A 20,766-nucleotide genomic window follows, 5' to 3' on the forward strand; every position below is an offset into this window, starting at 1 on the left:
TATGTCATATATTCATCTTTCTAAAGATATATCGCTCATTCTGTCGCCGAGCGCTATACCGCCTACCCAGTCTTCAAGTGATCTGTCGAATAGCCATCCATTAAGCGATATATTGCCATTCCAGTTTTCAAATGGCATACCTCTCATTCAGTCTTCTTATGATATATCGCCTTCTCAGCCTTCAATATATAAATCATCGATTCAGACTTCACGGGTTTTATTGCCTATGCAGGCTTCAAAGGGTATATTGCCTATCCAATCTTCTAGCTATATATCACCGAGTCAACCTTCACGCGATATTCCACCAATCCACCCTTCAAGCCATATCTTTCCAACCCAGTCTTCAATTGGTATACTTAATATCCAGCCGTCAAACGACATGACATCATTTCAACCGTCAATTGAAATACAACACATTCGACAATCTTATGACATATCGCCTCTTCCGTCTATCAGTATAATAGTTATTACACTTGAAAGCAGTTTATCATCCATTCAACCTTCTAACGACACATCAACCATTCAGCCTTCAAAATCTACGTCACCCACCCAGCCTTCGAAAGATACGTCAACCATTCAGCCTTCAAAATCTACGTCACCCACCCAGCCTTCGAAAGATACGTCATCCATTCAGCCTTCAAAAGATATGTCATCCAGTCAACCTTCAAGAAGTTTGTCAGCCCTTCATCCTTCAAGCAATGTATTGCCCGTTCACCCTTCAAGTAAAAATCAACCTGCCTATTATACACCGTCCAAAATGTCTTCAGGCGGTTTGTTGCTAACCCAGTCTTCAGGTGAGAAATATAACATCCAGCCGTCAAGAAATATGTCAATCATTCGTTCTACCAACGATCTACCACCCATCCAGTCTTCAAACGGTACATCGCCTACCCAGCCTTTAAGTGTTATATCGAATATGCAGTCTTCAAGATATTTATCGCTACTATTCCCGACCATGTCTACAGGTATTTTATTGAACAACCCGCCTTCAAGAGATATGTCGCCATTCCAGACTTCTTACGGCAAACCTCCCATTCCGCCTTCTTATAATATATCACCTACACGTACTTCAAGCTATATATTGGCAAGACAGTCTTCATACGATAGTTCACTCATTCAACATTCTACTGACATACCGCCATCCCCATCTTCAAGTGATATTTTGTCTACCCAGCCTTCAAGCGATATAACGCCAATGAAACCTTCAAGTGAAATACAACCCACCAAGCCTTCAAGAGAACTGCAACACCTTAAAACTTCACGTGGAGAATTTTCCGTCAAGATATCGCGCAAAATACCTGAAAAATATTTAAACAAAGCATCCCAAATCCAGCCTTCAAGCCCTGTAGCAGCTACCCAGCCTTCAATCCCTGTAGCAGCTACCCAGCCTTCAAATCATATATACTCTATTAAGCAAACGACAGTCAAATTACATGTATCAATCGCTGGTAATGAGCCACGATATGACATTGCCACGCATGTTCCATACAGCGACATTTCGTCCGCAGCAGGCGGTGATTTAAACAGTAAACTGTTAACAGCAGAAGATACTAAGTCTAAGTCAACGTCTGGTAATACCCTAGCCATCGTCATGGGAACAGTTGGGGGCGTGGTTTTGATGTTGTCAGTTATTGGTGGTTTGTATATCATTTACCAAGTGAGAAGAGTTAATAATCCATCGCATGACGACGTCCTTTTCTGAAAAGACGGTAATTGTGATAAATAGTGTAGAAACACTTCCCTACCTTTGGGGTTATACAAAACAATTTTAATCCGGGGAGTAAGATTCTAGAACGTCTAGCCTGAGGCTTTACGGAGGGACAGCTATTAAAGAATCTTACCCCGAGGGTTGATATTTTTTCCTCCATCAAATATATGTAATAATTTCATGAAATGCAAACGTTTAAAGTTGTTTTATAATTTCAAGCAGATCATAGTTATCTTCCGTGATCTGCTGACGTGACGTCATGTAATTGCTATGACAGGCGGTCCTTCGTCTTCACCCTAGGGAAAGATTAATTCATGTATAATCTCCCGCTACCTTGCGGATGTGACGGAGAAATCTCCAACCCGAGGGATGATATTCTTTATTTTCTTACCCGAGAATTTGCCGAATTGTAGAATATCATCCCTCGGGTTGATGATTTCTCTGTTACACCCTCAAGGTAGGGGATGATTGTTTTTCTCCCATCCAGTGTAACTCACAAAATCGCCGACAAGCGGTGATAGCATGTTTTCCCAGCAAATCCACAGTTGTCTTCCATGGTCTGCTACATTCGACATGACGTTAATGCATTGATGACGTGACGTCATATTATTGTTATTACCTAGATCGCTCCATTTTGCACAATGCTTTGTTCCCTAAGGGGTGACCTGATCTTCTCTGGCTTAAACGGGAGACGCACATGTGAAGGATGGGAGAATACTAGAATATTCCCCTACCTTGAGGTTGTGACAGAGACATCTCCAACCCGAGGAGTGATATTCTTGACATTCGAGAATATCATCCCGAGGTTTGGAGATTTCTCTGGCACGCCCTCAAGGTAGGGGATGATAGTTTTTCTCCCATTCTGTTCACTCACAAATCCGCCGACAAGCGGTGAGTGCATGGAATATAAGCGTTGATTGCATGTATTTCCAGCAAATCTAGAGTTGTCTTCCATGGTCTGCTACTTTGACGTGAAGCCAAAGCATTGATGACTTGACGTCATACTATTGTTATGATTTTGATCACGCCATTCTGGACGAGGCTATCTCCCCTTAGGGGCTGACAAGAGATATCTTTCCCCGACCATAAGCGTGGATATCTTTGTTTAATGGCGGAGAAAAACGTGTCTTTCCATTTAACAGTTTCTGTCATCATATAATTGTATCGTTACTTTGATGTGTTTCAGAGTTATTGCCCTTATGTATATGTCAATGTACACGTTATACCTGTGCTTATTTAAAAACAAAACACTGTTAGTACTTGTATAACATTTAATCTTCGTAGTTACTTCCTTTCGTGGTGTGAAGCTATTCAGATCGTTTCGTGGTACAAACTTGGGTATCCCCATCTTCGCTAGCCAAGTGTTCGCTTCGTGTAAGTGGAGTGTATACGAAGCGAACACTTGGCTAGCGAAGATGGGGTATACCATATAAACAGACAGTTTTCAAGTATATAAATTAAATTCGTCGTATTTATTAACGTGGTTCCATATCGCAACTCCATAACAACCACGAAAACCACGAATATTTATATACAACGAACATTTCATATTATTATACAGTATATGCTTTATTTTGAACTATAATATTTGTCAAAGAGTTATCTCCCTTAGATATATATAAGAGTCATCTCTACTTAAGAACTTCTCAAACCTTACAAGTTAAATCTGTGATTTGTTTTATAGATGCGCCCTTAAATGTCATATTACATATTCCATCTTACACATTATAACTCGTTTATTTTTAGTTTATATCCCTATAAAAGATATACAATATATGTGATATTTTACACGTTATAAATGTGACTTACTATATAATTGTCTCCGTTAAGGATATCGTCTTCAAAATGAACATGTGATCTGTTGTAGAACATTAGGATGTATATCATCTTACAAATCATACCTGTTATTAGAGATGTAGTTTTCTTCCATAAAGATACATGTCATCTTATACATTAAATATATGCTTTTGTTATAGTGTTGTCTTCCTTATATATATATATATATATATAAACTCACGATTTATACAGGTTATCTCCCCTTTTGAAGAGTTTTGCTCTCAAGAGGGATTCGTTTTTACAATAATAAGCCTTTGGTTGCAAGCTGATCAAGGGGATAACGGCAGCATGTTTCATATATGATACACTGTAACTTTTTTTGTTTATACTTTTTATGTTGTAGATTTTTTAGTAGTGACTGTTTATGTTCTGAAATGTAAGTGTTCATAATTCCGTCTTGAAAAAGGGGCGGTTACCCTGAAAATTGACAAATTCCTTTGCCTGCACTCTCTTTATTACTCCTTTGCTTATATGTCTATAGAAGTAATACGTATTCGACGAGCATGTATTTGTTCGGATCCGGTGCCAATATTGGATGCTAATGTAGGTGTATAACATGTACTTATGAGACCTTTATGATTTGGCTTAAAGTTTTACCTTTATGATGCATGCTGCATTACACATTGTACCTGTGACTCGTGTGATAGCTACCTCTTACTTATATTTTGTAAAAACAAAATCCACTTGTCTTGTGCTTGTGCCAATTCATTAAAGTGTGTATATCACCTGGTATAAACTTGTCGCATTGTTTATTTAGAATACAAACATCATACATGAACGTGATTGCTATTTCTGACATATATATCAAATCCTTTTATACAGTTTGGAGAAAAAAACTTTGTGTTTGGCTATATCGGAAATATTATCAACTGGATGAAAGACTATTAACATGATAAAAATCTAGTAAAATTATAGGTGAATCTTTATCAAAAGGTAAACTAACAGTTGGGTGTCAGGGCTCACTTGCATAAAACATCTCAACTCTTGAGATTTCCTCAAGTCTAAGATTTCCCATAGGCAATACATTGCTTGAGATTTTCCTTAACCTTGAGATGTTTTATACAAGTGGCCCAGAAGATTCTTTCATGGGATAATGATTACTTCTAACGTTTATTGATGATGCTATCTGTGTCAAGAGCGTTTGCACATAAACTGTCGTTCGCCTACCTCTAGAAAACATTATGATTTGATTATTAAATATTACTACTGGAACAGAATTAATAGATTTCAGTCAGTGTAAACTTGGTATATATGTACATTCTAATATCACACACAAACGTGCTCAGCGATATGTTGTTGTGTCTTTTAAATGGTTTCAATATATACATTTCCAGCTATACCTGTAATAGACGTCTAGATAATTAAACTCATTTCCGACCACTATCATAACTTCTTCATAAATACTTGGTTCAATAATTGTACACAGGGACCTGAGAACTTGTTACAGTTGGTTTGTATGGACCTATTCTGTTATGTAGAGAATAACTTCACACGATTTAGGAGTTTAGATCAATTCTCGAGGAAAATGCCATCTCCAAATTATTGGAGTGGGCATCGAAGATGGCATTTCATCGTCTAATAGTATACTCAACACAATAGAATAGGTCCATACAAACTAACCGTACTAAAGTTTTCGGGTCCCTAAGCTATTGTAGTATCGAGAACGATGTAGAACTGGAGTACTCTTATTTATAAATGACATACATATTCATTCAATGAATTTTACATATAAATAAAAATAGACGTCTGGTTTCTTTATTTGAAACCTTTGGTTTGATGGTGTTTTACTCCTATTAACACATACATTATGGTCATTTGAGGACTTGCCAGGTATTGGTGGTGGAGGGAAAACTGGAGTACCCAAAGAAAACACACCGACCTGCGTCAAGTACCTGGCGATTGCCCCACGTAGGACTCGGACCTGCTACCCAGTGGTGTATAGCTAGTGATCGTAGACGGTCAGGCACATCAGCCACTCGGCAACCGCGGAAGGCTTTACCTACGTGTCGTTAGATACAAAATAAAAAGGCAAATATCATGTTTTGCACTAATTTACTAATTTACAGACAATATGTTTAGCTCGTACGCCCACACCCTAAGTCTAGTGTCCATCATTGCAAAACTTTCTGGATTAGAGTTGGAACATACTTCATGTTTGGTCCGATTTATCCGAACTTGCCTTGCCAGTGTTTCGGACTATTTGGGTACCGTTGTGGCTTACTTATGCTTACTTATCTACACATCTGTACCCTTACAGAAGACGTTTGAACACAATCTTGATTCTTGTTTATCCGTAAAAGAGGTACAACCCGATGGGACGGCCACTTATCTTTGTATTTCATCCGTGATGATGCGCGTGGTTCACGCACTTCACTCACGACTGGAGCACGCGACGCCAGTCGTATTTTTAGCTCCTGAACCAAAATGGCCATTTTTTCCGTTTCCGGTATACGACGGCCACGTGTGGATATCCGCTTGATTCTCTTCTTTATATCCTGAAACGATGAAGATAAATCCATTCGTTTTGGAAATACTTTATTATGTACAAAAGAACTTCGTTTGTCAAGACTCGGTCTGATTGAGGATATTTTGCATTTATTTTTCTATGTTATTTTTTTTTCATTTTCGGGCTAGGGGTGGAGAGATGGAAGTAGAATATAAAGGTTACCATTACGTCAAACATATTATACAGAAAAATCAATAAGCAAAACACTGGATCGATCGGCAAAAACCGTAAAACCTTTAAAAAACTACAATTACTTATGCGTATAACCTACCATTTCTAATCAACGACTAAGTCACTTCCTGACGTATGTTAAAGATACTTGCAAATATGCAACAGTTTTATCGATTTACGAGATTTGCTGCAGATCACTGGGAGAATAAGACGAATAATTTACCATTCTCTCCGAAACGAATGAAGAAGTTAAGATATGGTAGTATACCATCATCTCCGGATCGAATGAAGAAATAGAGAGATGGAAGACAGTGAATGAAAAAAATAATTAATAGTATAACGCGTAGTATACCATCATCTCCGAAACGAATGAAGAATTCGAGAGAATTGAGTCTTCGATGTATGGGAGGTAAAGTTCCAAAGACGTGACGTCGCTACACCATGCGACCGAACAAAACGACTTCGAGATAATGGAATACCTGTGATATTTGAGTTCATGCTAAATAGCTAGGTTCGACTACATAGTTCAACAGGTCACCCTGTCCAACTGTTTAATGTACTGTCACGCTGGACTGGAGCACCTAGACCGACTTACCTCAACATTTTGTTTACGTGCAGATCTCATATCAATGGTCCAGAACGGAAATGAGATCCAAGGCAACTACAAATATTTTGTCATTTTATTGTGACGTCAACAATAAGTTGACGTCACAAACAACTAAGAAGACCATTGTCTCAACGGGATATTTCTGGGCCCGTATTCATGAAACTGTTCTCATGTTCAAGCATGGATTCTGTGCTCAAGCCAGCTTTCTTGTTACCCACCTAAATCATGCCAACCATCAAAAAGTCAAATTTAAATATTGAAAAACAGTATTCGGCTTCAAGTTTCTTCAATTTTTGTCCAAAACTTTAACAAAATAAGGTTTTTGAATAATTTATAACTGGAACAAGAAATTATACTTCAGCACAAAATCCAGGCTTGAGCATGAGAACGGTTTCATGAATACGGGCCCTGGTGATGCGTTTGTGTGTGTTCCTTTACTTTATCAGTCTTAGTTTTACATACCATACTCTCTTCATCTCTTAAAACGACAGTGTGCAAAAACACACAATTTGACAATATTCCGACCCAAAGTGAATGGGTACTCTTTGCAATATTTTTCGGAAAATAATATGATTTCGTGAATTTAGCATAAGATTCAAAGTTAAATATTTGAGCATAAAAAGGAAATAGCAATTGAACAAAAAACATTTTAAATATTTTAATGAAATTCAGATATGCGCAGGATAGAAAAGAAATACAAACATAAAGGTTATCTCCCTTTAACCTTTTTTACCCAACAAAACACACTGTGTGCAAAAAGTACAAAACCTGATTTGGCTAGGTCCTGATTTAATGCAACTTTTTCTTAGAGTTTGTTTGTTTGTGTTTTACGTTCTTTTATGGTCATTTAAGGGCGTGTCAGGTTTTGGTGGTTGGGGAAAGCCGGAGTTCCTGGAGAAAAACCACCGACCTGCGGACGGGACCTGTTTGAGATATCGATTTAAAGAAATAAATTATAGACCAATACTCTTATTATCATTGTCATAAAAATTTATGAAATATTTCGGAAGAAGATATTTTTTGAATTATCCCATTCAGTAGGCTTTACCAATTCATCGAGATAATGCTTAAGCCAGGTGATTTTCTAGATGTATTCAAATCAATTTAAAATTTGACACCTTGTGTTTATTTCAGTTAAAATTCATTCAGGGGAAAAGATGTTGGTCTGCACTGTCTGTTTCAGGCGATATAGCTTAGCACTTTGAGAACACACCAAACGCCGTTTTTATGAAAAAAAGAAATCATCCCGTTACTTGCATTAAATCTGTTTATAATTAAGCTATAAGCTCTTCAATTATTTTAATAAAAATGACGTGTTTCGAGAAAGAACAATTTAAGCCAATTTCGATTTAGATCAATATTGATTATAATTTCAGCACATTTAAATATATTCCGGGCTTAGACATACAAAGTAAACAGTCCCCGTGGACTTGTGTTACACATATGATCTGCTAAATACCGCTTGCATGGGTATGATTTAAAATTCACGAAAACTGACGGGGAAAAAATGACACAAAAACGTGTTACATCAGCTTAATAGATTAATCATTTTCTCGTTATTGTCCGCTGTAAATTTTGAGCCCGAATGTTGCTCAGTAGTATACGTGAAATACTTAATTGAGTCTTAAACACATAAAATGGAATTTTCGAACCCTGTTTGAGGGGGTAATGGATATACTGCGCGCTGCATTCAATCAAGACAAGTCGGATATTACTTGGACAGGTTTTTTGTCTTATGGTGTTGTATTATTAATCACAAACTTCAAATTATTATTAACTTAGCGCTAGAAATGTAAATGTAATACCAACGAAGTTGCCTCACTACTGTAGTTCTCGAAACTATAGCTTATGTTATTGTTTATCTTACGCGCAACCCTAACGCACAAGCAGTAATCCTTCTGAGAGCGAATTTCACTATTCCTTTGATTGTTTACTTTTTCTTAATATCGATAACTTGGACACATATCAACACAGACACAATTTACGGGGCAATGAAAGTCTGCCCGAAGACAACAAACGTAATGGTGTTAAAAAACTACACAACTTTATCAAATCTAGCAACTAATCTCAATTAACTGACAAAATTATATTGTGTTCGATTTCATTCAAGCAACAATCTTACCTTACTTATATAATCAATTGGTGATTCTTATTTTTTTGTACCTTGTATTGAATTGGAAAGAGCATTAATATTTCTTTTTGTCTTAACCTGTGCCAAAATCCTACTGTTGCGTTTTGTGGCAATAAAGTAAGTTTGAATCAAATAAGAAAAAATGTCGTTAAACGGTTAAGTTCCCATCGAAGGTGAAATTTGAGACACATTTTGTACCTGGGACGAAGCGGATTACATTCATTCATCTAATGAGCAAATATTCAGAAGGTAAACAAAGTATGTTTAAGCTGTTCGAAAAAAGGTGACAAGTACCAACAGAGGACAAGCACAAACAGAGGAAGGGTACATTATGGACTTGTCTAGGTCCCTTTCCTCTTTCCGGTCTCTCGTGTTAAATACTTAATAGTTTGGAGCTAGCAATGGCTACTTTTAAAGTGTGGGAAGGGCAGGAAATGTCTTACCTAATGTTGGCGTAAAGTAGCGTCATCTTATTAAAAAACGTTTAGAGCTAAGACAAATATACAAATAAATGTCATTATTTTAACTCAGCGATTTCCATTCTTCGTAAAAAATAAGCAAATATTGGTACTTCCAAAGATTATACAGTAAGTCAGTTTCATTTCTAATTAATTCAACAATTTTCTAGATGTTAGTCGATATTTGAAGATTTCCAAAGACACTCTTACATGTACGTTTATACTAATGAATATAGTGATCATAGTATTTCTTCCGTTGAACATTATACATGTAGGTGGCCAGCAAGTTTCTGTCGTAATATATATATATATCTATATTGTGGAGTTACGTGGACAGCATTGTCTATATAAACAACATCGTTATATTCCTCATTAAATCATTATCTTGATACATTTGAATAACTAGTATCATATCATAATCGGCACGTCATTTCTGAACTATGTTATATATAGCTTTGCCTTGTAACATAATGACACTGAAATTGACATTTCAGGAACATCACACAGGGAAAAAGTGTCAATTTCAATTAAGAAACTGATATCGATTACCGGAATCTGATTTCTATGACGATTTAAAGTCAGTCAAAAAGTGACCTGGTAATGAAATTGACATGTCATGATGGTTTATGTCTTAAGCCTAACACAAACTGGTAATTGTGACGCCCGGCTCTCACTCCCCTCCAGCCCAGCTTGTACAGAAGTGTGACTGGCTTGCGGCAATTTATAGTGGCACGTGTGAAAGTGTGATCTCCAGAAATATTTTTTGTTTCTACAGGTGGAAAGGGGAAATAAAATATGTAATGGTAGATGACGTTAAACATTAAGGCTAGTTTCCCCCCTACATTTAATCTAATATTTTACAAATATTTGTACTTGATGATTTTTGAAATTTACTTTTTTGGTTAAATCGTTCATGTGAAGTTTTTCTTCATTGGTTAAAATACATTTATTTTTTCCCAAAGCTCATGGGTTTCGGAACAAAATCTTGAAATTATATATAAAAAAAACGACACTTCTCAATATTTATATACAAACAAAACACATAAGAATTAAGTCGTACTAAAGCAATAATTATATTAATAACAACCGCACCATTTTAATATCACACACAATTCCTGCTAATTAATTAAATGAGGCGTGGAATGGAAAATTTATAATATATATTGTTTCATGTATGTAATTACTATTTCGCATTTATAATCAATCATTTATTTTTTTATAATTGAAAGGAAAAACCGCAAAGTATTGGTCACTTTAGGCTTTGATGAAAACGTATATACAGAGAAAACAACATTATTGGTCTCATAAGTTGTAGGCATTACCTCCCCTTAATAGTTAAAGTAAAGATAATCTATATAGCTCGGGATTTCAAAATGTTGTGGAAAAAATAAATATGTGTTCAGATTTTTAGAGTAACATTGCAACTATATTTTTACAACATTATTTAGATTCCGAGTTATATTTTTATTTTTGACTGACTTTCAATGAGCGGCCTAGATATGGGGGGAAAGGGATAGGGTTTTGGAAACAGCACCGTGCCTGTGTTATTGTGTTGCGTGCATGTGTAATTGTGGCACGTGCATGCTCTGTTATCCAATAAACCATGATGGTTGTTGACCAATGAACTAATGTCGTCATTTTACCGATGTGGTAGAATTCTGGAAGTCAACATATATCTAAACATAGCGTTCTGCGTTGTATATTGAAGAATTACAATTTGTTCGGCATTTTTTTTTTGATTTGGAATTGCTTTCTCATTTACTTTTCAAAGAGTTACATAATGTATATAGGAAAGAATTACATGCATAGTTATTTTAATTCAATGGTAGTTGAGATGCGCAGTGGATAAATATAACGCACTCGCCGCTTACCAAGACGGGCGGGGTTCGATTCCCCGATCAGACGTGATTCAGTTTCAGATTCTTTATTCCTTGTGTGTTACATACAACACTTCGGGGAGTTGACATAACACTTACAATATAGCACATCGCACATCTTAACCGTACAGTGGTATATAGTGTTGTAAAATATATCATATTCTAATGTAATATAATGCCCCACAATATAAGTACTGATACATAATACAGTTAGATGCAGTAATACACAATGACATTAATTATATATTTTTAGCATATTACAATGCGTTACATCATTATCTAGTATGAAACAATGCCATACCATATATAACAGAACATCGTATTACAGTGTTGTACAGTGTAATCTAGCAATTAAGTATAATGTAAGGTTGTTTACTTTAGTAATAATGTAAAATCCAATGACATATTTACGTGAAAAGGCATTTGGGTCATCTGTTCGATCACGTGGATTTTCTCCGGATATTCATGTGTTTTGTTTTAAACATATTTTATCGTAATTTATATACAATAAGGCGTTCAAACACTTCGCTCGTTTCAATCTGGGCCAACAAGAGTGACTTAATTAGTACGAAATGAAATAACTAGTTTCATTATTGTTGTAAAAGAAATAAAGTTAATATAATTTCCCTTTTCACAAAAAAAATCACGTCGAGAAGATTCGGTCCCTAGACCTCTTGAGTATAAAGCAATGATTGACTGTACTTTGATGGCGATGATGCCAGCTGCAATAGTTTCTCTGCAGCGTTACAGGGAGTAATTTCTAAACGTTCTTACTCCCTAAGTATGAATTTAAATGATAAAAGGACTGTAAAAGCAAACAAATTGAAGGGTCCCTTTACTTTCATAACATTCAAACTTTCATAACGATCAAATCGGTGTTGTTGTTTTTTAACAGATTTCTTCAAGTGAAAATCCCCTGGGATGAGGATGTATATCACATTAAGCTTATATACATATGTATTCTGTTCTTTTGATGGCCTATTACATAAACCATCATCCAACTAAATAAATTCGTTTTCATTACAATTTTGCATTAAACAAATTCTTTATCTATCTATGTGTTTTTTACGCAAAATTATTGCCTACGTCCAAATACAAACAAAAATAAAATCATGAAAAAAGATACAGTAAAACATTAAATTAAATATATTCTACATTGGTATCGATATACTATTTCCATCCCAAATAAAAACAAAATAAAATCATAAAAAATTAAACATATTCTGCATTGGTATCGATATACTATTTCTATTATAAGAGTTTAATTGATATGTTAAAAATTACGCCAATTTTATCTTCGTTATTAAAGAATACTGGTGCGAACTTATAATTATCCATAGAGATGCGAGGACTTAAGGAAATTTGACTTTGATTAGCGATATCTATACGTTTAACAAGATGCGATTGATCGATAACGCATCCAAATCCAGCTACATAGCCGGTTTGAGAAAGAACAAACGCTAAAACTCAGGTAACAGAACAAGTATTTTTTCAATATTTTGAAAACAGATTAAAAGATCTTAAGTTTTTTGCCTGTAGCGACATCTGGTGAGCGGTGGACGGTACCACTTTTGCCCAGTGGCGACATCTGTTAGCCAAACAGCTGAACATCTTTTTTGACAATACGAACGGACATTTGGAACCCTTGGGGTTCAATTATTGTGCCTTTTTTCAGATAGACGTGTCGATAAAGACATTAAAACCGGTCAGAAAGTGTCTATATTTACACAAGACGTTCAAACCTCATCAGTCATTCTCTAGATCCCAAAGGAGAAGGTAACGACTGACATTTTTATGGGTTTTGATATTAATGATATTTGTTTGATTTATTTCTTATTTTATTTCATTTCAAAGAATTTAATGTTCTTTTGCCATGTAATTTATGGGTTGAAAAATTGACAAATTTATTTCATTATTCCTGGTTGACCCTATACAATAGCTTGTTGATGTAAGATCATCATTTCATCTGTCAACACTGGGAGCGACACTTCGGGTTCTGGAGCTCCAGAAATTTCTGGATATCGATACAATTGTATATATCTTATTGTGAGTTATTACAGAAATATCATGACATCTTGATCGACATAGCAAATCTCATGTTTATTTTACCAGTTTCCGCAATTTCAATCGGCTCAGCTTTTCTAAAAGGATGTTATTGTTAATATAGGCCATGGACATTATTCCTTTAGAAGAAATCAAGATTTTTATTTGATCAGTGTCATGCGTGTACCATCTGGATTTATTCATTTCGGAGCAAAGGATTTTACTAATTTTCAAAATGTATATAGAATAGAAAAATATCCTTTTTCTAGAAATATTATCGTTTCTTAATCATAAAAACGAATCCCGGTCATATATTTACGGAATGTATTTGTGTTACATGTGTACGGTAATATGGTGCTGTCGTTGTATACTGTATTGTATTGTATTATATTGTACTGAATGAATTGTAATGTATTTCGCCAATTGTGTTACAGTTTCAATAAGGATATCGACAACCGGATTATAACTTAAAAGGTAAGTGAAACATTTTTAGTTTTAATCAAAATATACATTTTTTCTATATGTTTGATTTACTGAATTAAATTAATCTAAAAAATAAATATCAGGTACATGCATTTTTGTATTGAATTTAAATAATATCTGGGTTATTTAAAACTAAAATGTCATGTTGATATATATTTTAAATTGTATTATAGTAATCTGTGGGTATTTTTGAATAAATAATGCCATACACATACATATATTGAATTTAAATCATCTTTGAGTTATTTCAAATCAAAGTGTAATTGACGTGTTAGGTTTTATTAAATTAAAATAATCGGGTTTTGTTTTCGGGATATTAAAAAAACCAAAATGTCATGTACATAGTTTATATTGAATTGAAATAACCTTCGGGATGTTGAAATAACCTTCGGGATATTTAAAACCTAAATGATATGCACATGCATATTTTACTTAATTCAAATAATATCCGACAGCTGTATCGATTTACAGAAAAATATTTTGATAACAGATTAAATTATAAATTTAAGACTGCTTGGATATTGAAAATGTACTTTCAGTTTAATGAATTATGTAACTTTACATCGATATACATATATATACATCTATATCCACACTGTAAATACAAATAGTACTAATATCTACACATTTTTAATTTAGATTATTAAACTAGTGGAAAAAGTACATGACACATTTAAAATATATAGCTTAAAATTCAAATTTTTAAAACAGATTTGGACATGGCCTTTAGAACAATGATTCCTGTCTTTTAAGTCCATAGGTAAAATAACAGGTTTTAGGATCAAACATTTTCTGAGAAAAAGCATGATTAAATCTTTACATAATCTTAAAAAAATGTCTAAACTTGTTTTCAGATGGATTTGAAGATGTTCGGAACCCCCCGGGATGTTGACTATTGTCTGACGAGTGTCAATATTGACCCTGACCTCTTGACCCCGGGCTGGTCAGCAAGCCTCCGGCCGATGGACATCCAAGATGAAGATTCTGGCCTGGGAATGGACATGGTAATTGACAAGCTATATCTGACTTATCTAATCTATAAATCCTGTTTGTACTGTTCTAAAGGTTTTTTCTTTCTTTGTTCCATCCTTTCAATGATAAGCTTTAAATTCAGTACCCCTAGCTATCTGTACAGATTTTGATAGTATATTTTCGGTTTTCTTTTTATTTATTTATTATTTTTTCTGAAATTGAAATTGATATTGAAGTTGATAGAACAACTATATCTTACGTAACAAATCGATAAATCCTACTTGTACTGTTCTAAAGAATATATTTTTCTTTGTTCTCTCCTTTGATAGGCTTTACATTCGGTACCCGTATAGCTCTCGGAACAAAGTTTGATAGTTTTTATGTCTTTTTTTTCTGAAATTGACATCGGTGTCGAAGTTTATTATTTTTCAATGTTTCGCGTTCAGAAAAACCTCGGTTGATAGAGCTGACTAGTGTTTGTTTAACTTCGACATTTCTGTTCTAATTTGATTATGAAGCATCTAAGACAATACAGGCGCGTACTATTTCTTAACACGATCAAATATATTACTTTAAGCTCAGCTTTTATGTGAAAACAAAAACTTTAAATGTAAGTATTTTAAACGAAATTCTAATTTATGAGTTAGTGCTGCTGTATATACGACTTTAACCACTGATTCCGGACCATTTAATAATGTGCAAAACTACAAATATATATTTTTTAGATGTCAATTTTGTATGAAACTTGTAAGTCAATAGAAAAACGAATTTCTTGATTTTCCAATCGGCATGCAAGCACACTAGTCTGATTCTCTCACTGGAAGGTCAAACAGTATCAGTCAGTTAGAACAGTCGCCCTGCCTCCGGCCACTCGCGAGTGTAAATTGATATAAGGTCAGATACACGGACAATTATTGCAATTACTGACCGTGTCACACGTGCTTCCGTCGTGTCAAGGCCGAATTCTACAATATTTTTCCTTTAATTGCAACTGGGAATAGATCAAACATCCCCTTTAGAATCCTTATTAGCTATCATAACAGGATTACTTACGCTGCAAAAAAACAACCCCAACCTCTTATAGTTATTTTGCTTTTATTTACTAAGCGCGAAACTACGCATGCGCTAACGTAAGCCACTCGATGAATAGGTATCGCAACAGCAGTACTAGAGCCAATGCTGAAATGTCCCACCGCGACTTTTCCCACAACCTTTCAATATTGCTCAACATGCTCAAAACTTGTGTAGGGTACTGATTACATACATTTTACATACCGAGTCAACTTTTCACTTTTTCGCTATTATGGCGTATTTTATATAAAAAAAAGTATTACTTGAATTAAAATCTAACGTGTATATTTAATGATTTGATTATTATGTTTCACCAGACGGAAAATCTGTTCAAAGATGAGGAATCAACATCATTATCAATCGATACTCCAGGATTTGTAAAAGAAAAGGTAAGTGTAACGCACCGACACAATGCTATAGTAAGCATCTTAAGTTAGCCAGTGATGTTTATCGTATTGTCAAATGATTACAATGTTATTTGGAGAATATGTCTATATAATATATTGCGTATGAACGCATGTTATATTACTATTTGTAGCGTGACGTCACTATTTTTTTATGAAATAACGTAACAGACTTCCAGAATATCTTATGACGTCACAACAGATAAAATATATTAAGTGTCTTACTTAATAAAATATTTATGAACTAGCTTTGAGACGACCTACGAACTAGGTTGTGATAGAACCTCCAATTATTATTATTATTATAACGAGCTTATTAATTTTGACAATTTTTGTTAGGTCCATTCATTAATTAACGGAAATATATACATCGATAAGTCTGCTCCTTTATTATATAAAATAAAACATATCTATATTTATGTCATGTTTCCATAGGTTTTGTAACGAAATTCTTCATTTAAAATTCTTGGTTTTATTTCAACCCGGCGTGGTCTCCTAAACGCTCGAGGGTAAAACTGATACCTATCTTGTTTTTTTGTGTTTGACGTTGTGCCGCAAGCGCCATTTTTGAGATAGCTTTGAAATGCAACGTCTTAAATCGTATCGAAAAAATGATCTGAAAAATAAAAATGTCAAGGTATTTGGGTAAACATTTCGATAATAAAAGATTTAACTATCAATGTTTATCTATCACAGGTAAACCCTAAATCTACTGTTCGGAAGTCTCTGTTCAGTCAGAAACGGACGCGAACTGTAGAGGACGGCACCTTGTCGTCTGGAAAGAGACAGAAGTGTTCCGAAAGCGAAGATATTGTTGCTGGGTTCGACATGCTCTCTTTTGAGGTAAGTTTCTTGATAAAACTTTCTCTTCAATTATGAAGTCAAATATTTTCATTATTCTGTCAGATAAGTACATGTTCTAAAGTTTTCACAATAAAGCTCTTCTTATCACTTCCATTAAAATGTTAAGTTTCACCGACTATTTATGGTAATTTTCATTTTCGTTATTTAAAGTGTATTTCACACAAAATGCCTTGACGTATTAGATTAACAACAATTCAAACTAAGTGTATTGTTGTATGCTACGTAATATAACAACAACGAAGAAGCTGCGTAAATCCTCAATATAATGACAAAGTTTTATTTCATGATTCAGTGACAAATATTGTATGAATGTCAATCTTTTTGCAGGATACAGCAACACCCCCTAAATGTGATTCAGGCTTTGTGATTGAAGCCGTAAACAAATTCGTAGAACACGATGACATAACCGGAAATGGCAGTCAGCCATTTTGTTTACCCATAATACCCGGTAAACACAGCGATCTGAAAAGCATCACTCCGAACACAGTAAGTTATCTTAACATTGAAACTTTAAGCTAAGTATATTTTCAGTAAAACTTGTTTGTTAGCATATCAGCTATTTGAAAATTAACGTTAGTATACTTCTCAACCGGGATTTATCAAGTGATAAAATACATTGTGTAAGACGGCCTCCTTGGCTAAAGCGCTTGGTGTATATGGAGCTAATGAATTGACCAACGAACGACTTTGTTTTCTAATTCTCCCGTCTTAAGTTTGACTTAATGTTTTCACATGTGTCCTTTTTTCTAAATCGAAGGCACCCACGTAGCTTAATCGACGAATTGTTGGATGTTTATTAGATTTACGCTTTAGAAGTTAAACATACGTATATTTGATTCACTTATACATTGCTATTCTTTTGTTGTAGTTATCGGGCGTATTGGATGGTCAATACGATGACGTCATCAGAAGTTTCAGAATTATCGACTGTCGATACCCTTACGAGTTTGAGAGTGGCCATATCAAGGTATGTTCATGGTCAGATTCAGATTCTTCATTGGCCGAGAGCCATACGGCTCATAGGTGCAACTATAATACAAATCTATATATTATGGCCGGTTACGGCCAAATTACAAATAATCTTAACATCCTTCGCTTTGTATTTCAATAAACTTGCCTTAAGTAAGTAGTTTCGAATAAAAACAAGGTCTCCAAAGTATACGTAACAGTTGTTCACATAGAACTGCCCCTGAAAATATCCAAATAATTGGCTTTTATTCTTTACTGTTACCGATTATTCGTTGAAAAAAATATGAATATAAGAAAACAGAATCAACCAAGTAGTCGTGTTTGAAAGTCATTTACTTTTTAAACGAATTTTGTTACATCGTGATTTATTTTTCATCCGTTCAAATCTTATAACACGTAATTTCTATTTTAGGGAGCAGAAAACCTGTACACCAATGAAATGATTGAAGAACTCTTACGTCAGAAGTCAAATCCCGTGCCGATCTCCTCAAAGCGAGACATCATCATATTCCATTGCGAGTTTTCCTCCGCTAGAGGACCTAGGATGTAAGTGTAACATACTCTTTGGTCCTCAAAATACGCCCTGTTTGATAATATGAGAAATTTAGTTTTAGATTTTTCATTTAATATTTCTGATTTGAATGTCATAAAATGGAAACCCTGTTAGATGTTTGACCCAATGGAGTTGTAACAATTCAAGATTAACTGTTTAGGCATTGAGTTCATAGCCCTTTGAGATATTACATGCAGCATTAACTTGTGCATATGTTTTTGAATATCTCAAATAACTATTTCATCAAGAAAATGTCCATTTATAAGGAAATTCAGATAAAGTCAGCACTAAAATTGATTTATCTTTGTTTCAGTTAAATATTTCTTATTCATTTTTTAGGTCTCGGCTTTTGCGCAAACTTGACCGCGAGTTGAACTCTGATCGCTACCCACTCCTGAACTATCCCGAAGTGTATCTTCTGCACGAAGGCTACAAGGCCTTCTATTATTCCTGTCAGGTAAGTGATTACTTATAATGCTAAGATGTCACTACTTTCAGATAATCTTGACGATTTTCTGTAATCAGTTGTAGTTTACCTTGCTGGCATTTAAAAGTGAAGTAAATAAATCCTGTAAGAATGTTGTTTATTTCACTCTTTGTGTGTGTTTTTAAAACGCACTGTTGTTTTTGTGCCTTTCGCAAATTCAAATCACTGCAAATTCACGAAAAATAAATTCTCGCGATAATGATGAGATTGACAGTAACTATTTCCTATTTATACAGGGATATGTTCTCTCTCTTTGAGTCATGTGCATTTTATTGATATCACGATATCTACAGTATCCGTTATATAATTCTATCAATTAGAGAAACATATTATAACCGATCCATTTCAACTCTTGCAGGAACACTGTGAGCCGATGGGATACATGCCAATGCTTCACAGCAACCACACATCGGACCTACGTCACTTCCGGACCAAGTCAAAATCCTGGTGCGTAGGAGACAGGAGACGCGGCGTACAACATAGACTCAAGTTTTCGGAGTATTGAATGCAAAACCGGAAGTGGCCTCTGAATATTAAGAAGCACAGCATAGACTCAAGTTTTCGGAGTATTGAATGCAAAACCGGAAGTGGCCTCTGAATATTAAGAAGCACTCATGGACAGTTTTCATTTTTGAATATGTGCAGTTGACTGTTTTTAAAACTTCATTTAGACCTATTTATACCACCATTCATTACGCTATCGTGTGCAAGTAAACAAAGACATCACGTGTGGGTAAACACGGGTGTCACGTGCATATATACAACGTCACGTGTGTAACAAGGGTAGAATTATATCTAATTACCATTCATTGTCAAGTGTATCCCACTCAAGTCTACAGTGATCATCATTTGTATTTTTATTTTTCAGGGAAGCATTTGAGTGCTCATAATCCCACGTATTTTCAATGTTCCCTTTTTGGGTACAAAGTATTTATTTGTAAATAATGACGTAATTTATTGTATTTGCACAGCTGAAGACGCGCATGCGCGTTGTGCTTTGTGTACATAGTGTCTCTGTATCATTCCCTTTTTACCTGTCATATTTTCTGTTAATTTGTATTTATTTATTTACGTTGTGGCCTGTGTACCTGTTGTCCGTTTCTTTCCTTTTTTACCTGTCATATATTCTGTCAACTTCTATTTATTTATTTACGTTGTGGCCTGTGTACCTGTTGTCCGTTTCTTTCCTTTTTTACCTGTCATATATTCTGTCAACTTCTATTTATTTATTTACGTTGTGGCCAGTGTACCTGTTGTCCGTTTCTTTCCTTTTTTACCTGTCATATATTCTGTCAACTTCTATTTATTTATTTACGTTGTGGCCAGTGTACCTGTTGTCCGTTTCTTTCCTTTTTTACCTGTCATATATTCTGTCAACTTCTATTTATTTATTTACGTTGTGGCCAGTGTACCTGTTGTCCGTTTCTTTCCTTTTTTACCTGTCATATATTCTGTCAACTTCTATTTATTTATTTACGTTGTGGCCTGTGTACCTGTTGTCCGTTTCTTTCCTTTTCTGCCTGTCATATTTTCTGTTAACTTGTATTTATTTATTGACGTTGTGGCCTGTGTACCTGTTGTCCGTTTCTTTCCTTTTCTACCTGTCAAGTTCTTTATTACTTTAAG

General features: G+C 34.9%; 1 protein-coding gene across 2 annotated transcripts; it reads left to right on the plus strand.

The window, feature by feature from the left end:
• Positions 1–13,035: 13,035 nt before the first annotated feature.
• On the plus strand, positions 13,036–20,375 carry LOC110459158 (M-phase inducer phosphatase-like). 2 transcript variants are annotated; one of them, XM_021511271.1, is made up of 10 exons: positions 13,036–13,070; positions 13,772–13,811; positions 14,675–14,824; positions 16,181–16,252; positions 16,964–17,110; positions 17,459–17,617; positions 18,000–18,098; positions 18,513–18,646; positions 18,993–19,110; positions 19,499–20,375. In XM_021511271.1, the coding sequence occupies exons 3-10, from the start codon at positions 14,675–14,677 to the stop codon at positions 19,643–19,645; spliced, it is 1,026 nt and encodes a 341-aa protein (XP_021366946.1). In that variant the 5' UTR covers positions 13,036–13,070; positions 13,772–13,811; the 3' UTR covers positions 19,646–20,375. The 2 variants fall into 2 exon arrangements, with proteins under 2 accessions (XP_021366946.1, XP_021366947.1); XM_021511272.1 differs by lacking the exon at positions 13,036–13,070 and adding an exon at positions 13,266–13,340.
• Positions 20,376–20,766: the final 391 nt, after the last annotated feature.

This window comes from Mizuhopecten yessoensis, unplaced genomic scaffold (genome assembly GCF_002113885.1).
Source record: "Mizuhopecten yessoensis strain PY_sf001 unplaced genomic scaffold, ASM211388v2 scaffold9977, whole genome shotgun sequence".
NCBI lineage: Eukaryota > Metazoa > Mollusca > Bivalvia > Pectinida > Pectinidae > Mizuhopecten > Mizuhopecten yessoensis.